This window comes from Aphelocoma coerulescens, chromosome 1 (genome assembly GCF_041296385.1).
Source record: "Aphelocoma coerulescens isolate FSJ_1873_10779 chromosome 1, UR_Acoe_1.0, whole genome shotgun sequence".
In the NCBI taxonomy this organism is placed as follows: Eukaryota; Metazoa; Chordata; class Aves; order Passeriformes; family Corvidae; genus Aphelocoma; species Aphelocoma coerulescens.
The window spans coordinates 79,968,781-79,978,641 of record NC_091013.1 but is presented as its reverse complement, the minus strand read 5'-3'; the positions used below and the strand labels follow the sequence as shown (position 1 = coordinate 79,978,641).

General features: G+C 40.5%; 1 protein-coding gene across 1 annotated transcript; it reads right to left on the bottom strand.

Annotated features, from left to right (window-relative positions):
- Nucleotides 1–3,269: 3,269 nt before the first annotated feature.
- On the bottom strand, nucleotides 3,270–9,479 carry LOC138119159 (stromelysin-1-like). Its single transcript, XM_069030729.1, has 10 exons — nucleotides 9,375–9,479; nucleotides 8,984–9,225; nucleotides 8,376–8,524; nucleotides 8,155–8,286; nucleotides 7,151–7,312; nucleotides 6,523–6,742; nucleotides 5,232–5,365; nucleotides 4,517–4,676; nucleotides 3,562–3,665; nucleotides 3,270–3,370 (listed from the first exon to the last, which is right to left on the bottom strand). The coding sequence occupies exons 1-10, from the start codon at nucleotides 9,477–9,479 to the stop codon at nucleotides 3,270–3,272; spliced, it is 1,509 nt and encodes a 502-aa protein (XP_068886830.1).
- Between the last annotated feature and the right edge of the window lie 382 nt (nucleotides 9,480–9,861).

Below are 9,861 nucleotides of genomic sequence, written 5' to 3'. Positions count from 1 at the left end.
GGGTTTAATTACTCAGTTTGAAACTGCTCCTCTCTGCTGCTTTATGTATCCTCAGTGTCCTGGCCAGGCTGAACTCTGGTAGCAGTGTAGGACCCCTGGATAAAACCTGGAAGAGAAGGTCTGTGCATGGGAATCTTCTGAGCTGTAAAACGGCAGCTTCAGCCTGTGCTGCCATGAGCATTGCTTAACTCAGTGCCTTTGGCACCTCCTTCCCGGCTGTGCTGCAAACCCTCAGACCTGGCAGCACAAACCTATCCTTAAAAATGTCTTATTGCTGACAAAGTGAGTGTGTGACCTACTTCTGGCTTTTATATAACACTTGTGAATCTCCAGTATGGTAATGCTGATTCACTGGCACCACTCAGTGTTCCAGTCAGCTTGCACATGGGTCGCCCTTGCTCTCTGTCAGTGAACTCATTAAGGGATTTTTGCCTGAGATTTCATGTGCAGGGGATTTGGTCTAGGCCAACTGTTGTGCAGTCAAGAATTTTAGATGTAACAGGTTCTTTTTGTGTTTCTAATTTGCATGCCTGCTCTTGGATTCCAAGGAAAGCTCCTATTCATATAGGACAAGTATTTGAAATTACGTTTATGAATAAATTTCCCCTTCCTGTACCCAAGAGGCCTTTAATTCCAGCAATCATTTATGAGTTATAACAAAATCCTGGTTACAGGAAATCTTCTCTTTTTCACTAAGTATAGACCAGCAACTCCAATATTCCTATTTCCAATGTTTCCAACGTCATCTGAGCTACGTCTTTTATTTTCCAGGAATTTCATTGCTTTTCCCAAACCAAAAGTAATGTTCTTTCATTTCAAAGTTTAAGACACTAACAAAGCAGAAATACACATAAAAACTCCATGGTTTACACATCTCACTAGTCCCCTTTTCTATGTGGAATCCATAGCATGTTGTCATCCATTTCTGCTCCAAGCTACACTTGCTAGATTTTTCTTCACAGCTAAATAAATACCACTCATTTTTCATGTACTTTGAGTTTAAGCTAATTAAAACCCAGAGGTGGAGGGAGTATTTTGATTTTGCTGTTTCCTGGATGTCATAACTAAAAAAATAGTACAAACCTTATGCAGGAGAAATACTTTAATCTAATGTGAGTCATTGTAAACAACAACAGTGTTCTGCTTCGCTGTTGCTGAAATGTTCCTTTTGCTTCCTCCTCAACCACTTTCAAGTCTCAGCCAACAACCAGAGCCTAAAGGCCTGATTTCTGAAGGTAGCCTTCACATACAAGAAGGTGTCTAGTTAGGATATCAAAGTATGTAGGCATTTTTAAAAGCAAAGGGAATGAATCCCATTAGTTATGTACAAACAGTACTCACAAGCACCCTGCCTAAGCCTGGAGGCACCTAAAGTCCTTGGAGTGAAGTTTCTTCAGGATAGGCTATGTACAGGGCAAAAGCTATTGAAAAAGACACTGAGAAATTCTGGAGCAACCCCAGTTTTCCTGTGTTTCTGCCCTCCCTGGACTGCTGCCAGGTGAGCTCACCCACTTTTCAGTCCATGACTTCACCATGGTGCATCCCTTGCGGCAACACTGAGCTGTTGTGTCCCTACTTGGCTGTTAAGACACGGCCTGACTTGTAACGTAGGTTGGCTTTAGACCCGGCTTTGGTGGTAATTAGACCATATCTAGCATGGCACAAAACTTACATGAGGAGAACATGGCAGAGAAGAGATATTCCAAGATCATAAAACTGTAGAATTGTTGGTCTAGAAAGGACATTAAGGATAATCTCATTCCAACCCACCTGTGACAGTCTGGGACACCTTCCACTAGACCAGGTTGCTCAAAGCCCCATCCAGCCTAGCATCATCTCTCCTGTCTCTCTTTGATCTTGTCTGTGAGCACAGTGGGACAGTGGCTCTGTGGGTGCACCGAGAGACATGTGGCTTCCTCTGGCCCTGATGGAGGTGGGGACAGGGGGTAATATGTCTTTGATCAAATCTGAGGGAACTTCCCTGTGCAGAAGACCAGGAGCAAATTTTACCTCTGCCTCATGGGTTTGAGCTGTGGTAGCTGGAATACTCTCCTTGTCAGCCATTCCCATCCTCTCTTTCTGCCTTTGCCAAGTCTGCTAGAGAAAGAGTAATAGCGAGTCCACTTCCTTGTACAATCACGCCATCAGAGCAGTGTTGTAAGAGATGGGATCAAATCCCTTCAAATAGAGGATGGACTCCAGCCAAGCTGTCTTACAGCTCAAAGGGTGTTTAAAGTCACTGAGCTATTATTGCTCTGAGGGGGACCCAAAAAAAGAGTGTGGAGGAATCAGATGTGCTTTTCTCTTTGTTGCACCTCTCCTTCTCTGGAGGATTCATCTGTGGTAGTTACATAAAAATCCTTGGCTTTTTCTTATCATTTTGGCTTGTTTGCTGGGAAGTGGTTCTTGTTTGTGGCTTGTCCAGCATTGTGAGGCGGACTGCCAGCCCTGACTCCATTTCCATGGCACACGGTCACAGCTCAGAAGGGCTAATCTACTGATTCCCAGTGACCTTGCGATCATATCTCCATCACTTCCCACTCTGCCTGCATGCTACCTCCATCCCCAAACTGGACACTTGTCTTCTCTTTAGTCGCTCATGTTCTGCTGTACCAATGACTCTGTCCATCAAAGCCACCCTCAGTGGCACTGGTGCACTGGTCCTCTCAGCCCATGGCCATGTTCCCATATAGCTGTCCCAACCCCTGCCTTGTCTTTGTCCCCGTGCTGGGGGTCATGGAGGGTGAGGCCACAGACTCCAATCTCTCCCTTTGCACACGCTTGTGCAGGATCTCTTACCTTTTATGCCTCCCCCACATTGTTCCTGAGTGTCTTTGTTTACACCTCTGTCCCCTGGGTAATTTCTAATAGACTGTCAGAACTGCCCCTCTACTTCTTCTTCTCTTTAACTTTCCCCCCACAGACACTGAGCCCTGCTAGAAATTCTGATCGGTCCTGGTGTCATTCAGGCTTTTGTGTGGTTGTAGCAGATGCCTTGTCCCCAGTGGACTGAATCAGAACACAAGAACTGCTAAACTCAAGCAAAATATTTATTACTCAAAAACAACTTGATTAATAAATAGTTGGAGAACAAAATAAATTAAAACTGTACATTAGGTTTTACATTTTAAGATTTTAAATTAGAATTGCCAAAGGTCAGCATTTCAGACTCAGATGCACAGGAACAGCTAAATAACACTGTTTAGAATCAAGAAACATGAAAAACTCTTTCTGGTACAAATATATCCCTGCACCATCACTTAATATTTCTAGCAATTAAACCAGCTGTTGCTCCTCATTATACGGATGAGTTTCTTTTTCTTGATGTCAACCTCATACTGGTTTGATCCATGGAAAAAGTAGAAATATCCTAGAATTGGAAGGACAAAATATTGACAAATTAATATTTCATTTTTGTATACCTATTGTTACACACTCACTATTTTCTTGGGTGATTTAAAAAAAATAAAAAAAAATTAGTATATGTATGGAAACATAATTTTTTTGGCTTTGGTTGGTTGTTTTTTGAGTTTCTTTTAAATTATATTTTAATTTTTTTACCATTTTTCTGAAGGGCAGCATCAATTGGATAGCTGATCCCGTGGAAGTCAGCTGCTATTTTTCTTGGATAGCCTCTTTCCATTGATTGGGTATTTTCATTGAAACTAAATAAAGAAATTGCATGGAAACAGAAAATAAGCATGTGATATTCAATGTTGAAACCACATGGAATTTTACACAATATGCCTAATCTCAGCTGAAAATCCAGTACCTGCAAGCATTGTGACCTCAGAGAGCTGTATAAATCCTGGCTGTGTGAATATTTATATCTTTAGTAGCCTAGGTAAGCCTGTTTTCAGAATATCAGACTAAAACATTCACTTTCATTCCCTGAGACTGACAATAAGGCTAGATGGGGCTTATACTGAGTAACAAACTTAAATAATTATTCAAACATAATTATTTTAATTTTGCAGCACACAATCTATGAAGTGACCCCGTAAGAGAAATGCAAGCTTCAGGTGTAATAACACTCTTTTAAGATAGTATTACAGATTAATTATTAGGCTAAGATTACTGCTTAGCTGAACTGTTTCTTAAGAAGTAAATACTTTACTCTCTTATAATTTTCTTGATTTATTTGTCATTTATAAATTTCACAGAGCACTTTGCTCCTTAGTAACTACAGAATGAATACATGACATGGTGACAAAGTCTACTCAATTTATATTTATATGCTAATTATACTACATTATATTTTTACACTAGTTCACATTGCTTCTTAATGAATAAACAAAGCTCATTTGCCCCTTAATCACAGCCTGGTAAGAGTAAGTGAACACTCAGGTGTTACAGACTTTGTTCTACGAAAAGACCTGAGTAATTGAGTTTCAGCTTTCCGTGGCTGAGAAGGCTGACAAAAAGAAGACATGAACTTCCTGTACAAACAATCATTTCACTTGATTTAAAAAAACCATTTTGATTATCTCTTGTAAAGAAGAGAAAAGAACCTTACCTCCAGTACTTGTTACCGACAAAGAAATAGGTTCTCTTGGTATTTTGGTCATGAACAGCTGCATCAATTTTCCTGACACTGGTGGGGAAGCCCAGGTTCTGAATGGGCTTGGGGAAACCTGACTCTATGCTGTAGCCACTGACAGCCCAGTACTGGTTGTCTACAAGGAAACAGAAATAGTTATAAGGATTCTTGAGGAGTCTGATCTCCTTTTCGTCAAAGCCCCAGAGCTTTCTGTGTAGTTAATACCACCAAACAGCATAGATGTCCAGCTGAAAACATTACCCTCTTAAGGGCACACAGAAGTTTGAGTATCTCACAGCTCTTGGATTTTCCACTTCTTATAGTCATTAAGAGTATTATATACTCAATAATTAAAAGTCAATATATTTTTTAGGTGTGTTTGTCATCTTTAAAAATATATTTAGATAATGTAATGTAGCAACCAATTTTGTCTCAGCTATAGTCTTCTCTCTCACTGACCAAAGGAAGTGCATGTAGGACTGTTGTGAGGCAGCATTAGTTAATGAGAGCAACATAATTTTCAAAATTTAGATGGATTTAAATACTAAGAATATTTTCTATTAGTGCTAGTATTAGTGTTAGAGTTAATATGAATATTAGCATAATCATTCCATTATGATTAAATAACGTTAGCAGTATTGCTTTAACTTCAGGTAGTCATAAGAAACTGATGGAAATGTAAGAGCAGTACCTTTAAAAAACAGCACTCGATCCTTGTTGTCAACCTCATAGGCAGCATCAAAGCCAGCTATCAGTGATGGCCAGAAGGAGAAGATGGTGTCGTGCTCAATTCCTGTGAAATATGGGCTTTTGCGCCAGACGTAGCTGATAGAAACAAAACCAGCAGAGTTTCATTGTTTCTACTTCATTAGGAGATCAGGGGCCCATTAATGTACTTTAAATCCTAATGTCTGGGTTCTGGAACCAGTGGTCCCTATGAGGCAGAGATACCACCCCTTTTGGAATGCAGTGCTTCACTCTGCCCTGCTCCCTCACAGAGAGGTGCCCTTTACTGTAAGTAGCTCTGAGGTCACAGAATAGTTCAGGTTGGAAGGGACCTCTGAAGTTTATCTTGTCCAACCCCTTGGCTCAGCCAGGGTCACCTACAGTTGGTGGCCCCGTAGACTTCTGCATTTGCAGCCTGGTGGTTTGTCCAGGACAACATAGAATATCTGTGGTAATGATAACAATTGCAGCTTTCACTTAACCATGACCCATGTTGGTAGGCACAGCTCATTTCAGTTTGGTTACAAATGTTAAATAATCATTCTTGAAAACATGTTAAACTCGTTTTAAGGAAGAACTGCTCTTTCCCCCTCCTCCTTGAAAATTATTAAATATTTAAACTACAATTCTTCATGTGTTTTAGAAGGGAAATCAGACCCACACCATCAAAGGAAGCTTGTTCAATCAAAGCACAACTACCAAGCCAAGAAGGGGGTGAAGCCCTGGGCCTGACATGCTGTTTGCTCTCACCAGGCTGGATGTGCTCAGCCAACAACCCACGACAGTGCAGTGTCAGAGCATGCCCAAAATGAGGTCACCCTGCAACAGCAGGGGCTCCCTGTAGACATTACTGGGCAGTGGTCTAGTGTAGAATCCTAGGTCAGAGTGACCCTAAAAGTCACCAGGGACATTTTCCACTGCTCCCTGGCCCACACAAGGCATGGTGTGATGAGGACAGTGCCACACGTGAAGCAGCTGCAGGCTGAGGAATGACACTGGAATTACTCAGCCTTGCACAATTTTAGTAGACATGGATGATGATGCCTGATGGATTAAAACATTACACTCACTTGTCAGTAAACCATGTTGCTCACCCAGCCCAGGTGGGCTAGTGAAATGTTTCAAAGTTGCCTTAACACTTGCAGAAAGAAATATTTTCCTTAGTAACCAAGGGAAGATAAATTCCTTGAACTGAATTTTATGCTTTGCCTTTGTGAGTCTCACAAAAAGATGTTGCTGGAAATTAAAGTGCTTACCTGTCTTTGAAGAACAGTGTTTCCCCACGGAGAGTAGTGATAGCATCGAAACTCAGATGAGGGTCACAGTCGTCTGGTCTTGGGGGTGGAATGGAGGGTGTCATTTCTGTTGGTTCTTCCCTGGGAGACATTTCAGTTGGTGCTTCTGCAGGTATCATTTCAGTTGGTTCTTGTGGGGGAAAAGTTTTTGGTGGAAGTGCTGATGATTCCTTGGGGGGTCCTTTGGAAAATAGGCAAGTGTGGGATTAGAAGGTGGATCAGAGCAGTTCATGCCACAGCATTTCAGGTTGTATGATGTGTAGCCAAATGTGCACATAACCACCCTTTTTTGGAAGATAAGAGGGTTTAATGCTACAGACACAGGCTGTTACTCTGGTATCATTGGAGAAAGGCTCTTGGATCTTTTCACTAACTTGTACTAATTGGAATGGAATCAGTCCACAGATTCCATTTTGCAGTGTAGACTGTTAGCCACAAAAAACCCAAGAGATTTGCCCAAAACCAATAAAAGGATATTAAACCTCAGCATCTTTCTTGTAGGAGGAAGTTCAGTACATTTTAGCTGTTGGGAAAAATTCATTATAATTTGTTATCCATCTTTCACTAGAAAATGATGCTTCTTGCTTACCATAGAGGGCTTGAATGCCATCAATGTCATCCTGATGAAGTTGGTAGTCCCTTGTGTCTGTGGGCATATATATAGGATACATCAAAGCACCAAAAACGTTGGAATGACTGAGACCTAGTGAGTGGCCCAACTCATGAGCAGCAACGAGAAATAAGTTGTATCCTGAAAAAGATCCAGCATAAAGAACAAAAAATAAATAAATTTTTCATATGACACCAGGATACAGCCACCATTTTCTCATGTGGGATATATAAGTCATGGTCTTAAAAATGGCAAAATCTAACTATACCCAAGTAAGAGCTCTTTGGCCTCCTGGAGAAGAAGTGAGTTTTGAATTATAGGTATTGATTTCTCACTGGAAAACCACTCTGGGAACAGTTTTTGCCCATGTTGCAGAAATTTTCCAACAAAGCATCAAGGTTTCTTTAATGCTAATAACAATTGAAAAGCAGGTGAGAAGGTTTTAGTCACCTGATCAGATTTTGGGAATAGTAACTGGCACAGAATTTGCCTTCACAAAACCAGTAATGTGTAACATAATCTCTGGACACTGCTGAAACCAGAACACTTCACTGTTATATTTGCCAATCAATTCAAGATTTGTTTTCCTTTCCAGAAGTTAAAGATAAGCATCACTTTAAATCAGAAAAAAATCAATGCCAAGCAACAAACAAACAAAAGTGAGAGATTATATTACAACTTTTAAGGTCATTATCTGAGGGTCAAAATTCCCTGTCTTTTGATGTCATGATTACCTGACATTGCTATTCCATGCTAACTTAATTTCCTTCACTGGAGCTGTAACTGCAGTCTGCATGAACTTCAAGGGACTGTTGTGACTGCAGCCCAGATCCAAATATGCAGAATTATTTTACTAAATTACACTGACATTTTACATCTCAGTAAATACTGGAACTACTGCCATGGGACATATGACTTTAAAGCATCTTCAAGACAACACTGTCTAATAGAAAACAGGCAACATAATATTTTAGGTTACCTACCACTATAGGTAGTAAATTTGGTCCAGTTTTCATCTTCATCAAAATGGGCATCTCCTCCTATCCCATCACCAGGGGGGTAGGCATGAGCCAGAGTTCCTCCTGGACCATCAAAGGAATAGAAGTCACCGTGAACTAAAGGGGGGAAAAAAGAGATGCTTTTCATTATCTTGGGAAGAAAAAGTGACAAGTACTATCATTCCCAGGCAACAGAGTCCCCTTACATCCTGCTGCAAAGGAGATCATTATATCTGCTTGACCTCCGTAGACCCTGGTGAACCTCAAAGGGGTGACACTGCTCCAGAGCTGGAAGGCTCTTGCAATTGCTTCCTCTACATCAGCTTGCAGCATGTCTGGAGTGTAGTTCAAAATCCTGTGAAATAAAGACAAAAGGAATTAAAAGCAACCAGATCACATGTTGACTGGGACAAATGGTATCAGGGTCAAATATTTTAATCAATAGCTATTATAATTTATGCATCTCAAGTGGTTTATTTTCAAAATATTTGCCTATATAACAGATGAAGTTTTCACAGTTTTCTTTCATGTCTTTCAGAAACCCTAACATATACTCTCAGTTGTATTCCTTCTATCCACTGAGTATATTATTTAGTAAGCCGCTAGCTAACTAATGTAAACTCCTGTTTTGGTATTCTCATCGCTATTTGGAAGCCTGAATAGTTCCCACTTTTCTGTCCCTTTCATTGTGAAAAGAGCTTTTACATGCAGAAATACAGAAATAAATAATAAAGAGCCTGTTGACATTACTTCTGCCTAGCATTCACAGAGCTTGCCAGTGGTGTGGAGAAAAGCACGCTTTAATGTATGTTACCGATATGTCACATCTTCCTTCTTCCACGTGGGGCTGTGTGGGAAGGTGCTGTAGGAACGGACGTCTGGTATCCCACATCTAGGCTGCTTCATCATGTCCAGTGTCTTATGATTCAGCTCCCCAGTCACCTCTAGCCCAAAGAATGACTGCATCTCTCGTATTTTGTCAGACATGTGGTTGAGGTCCTTTGCTTTAAACAAAGCTTTTTCTTCTTTAAAATCATAGAAGTTTTCCAGATATTTCTGATAGGGAAGAAAAAAGCAGTGGTTTAGAACATGAAACTTTCTTTTCAAATGCAGAGAGTTGGTAATAAAAGATTCCACATCGCTAATACATCACTATGTTGATTTTCTCAATAAAATATTTCTTCAGTTCTGTCTGTAGTTCTTACCTTAGCAAATTGCATATCTTCTCTCTCTTTTTCTGGAGCCACTGGAAAAGCAGAAGAGCATATAACATATAATAACTCAAGGAAAAGAAGGATCTTTTTCTTCATCTTTTTCTCTCTGTCCTACCAGCCCTTGCTAGAAGACCTCTCAATCTCTTCTTCCTCTGTCTAAGACACACCAGAGTTTCACTATTTATATCAGTGCTGTGCTTGCTAAAGTCAATAATGGCATGACTCAGCTTATAACATCCTCTGATTTTCCACAGAAACACAGAAAACAAATTTAGGTTTAGAAGCAAGCAAACACATGACAGTTTACCTTGCCCAAAACCCCCTGATTTCGCAATCATATTATCGGACAGTATGTTGTTTTTTTCTTCATTCCTAAAGTGGGCTGAACAAAAACCACCCCATTTCTCAGAGGTGCTGAAGCGACGTGGCTCTTTTTGAGGGACAACCATCTGTAATTCTTCATAATACTTGATAAGGG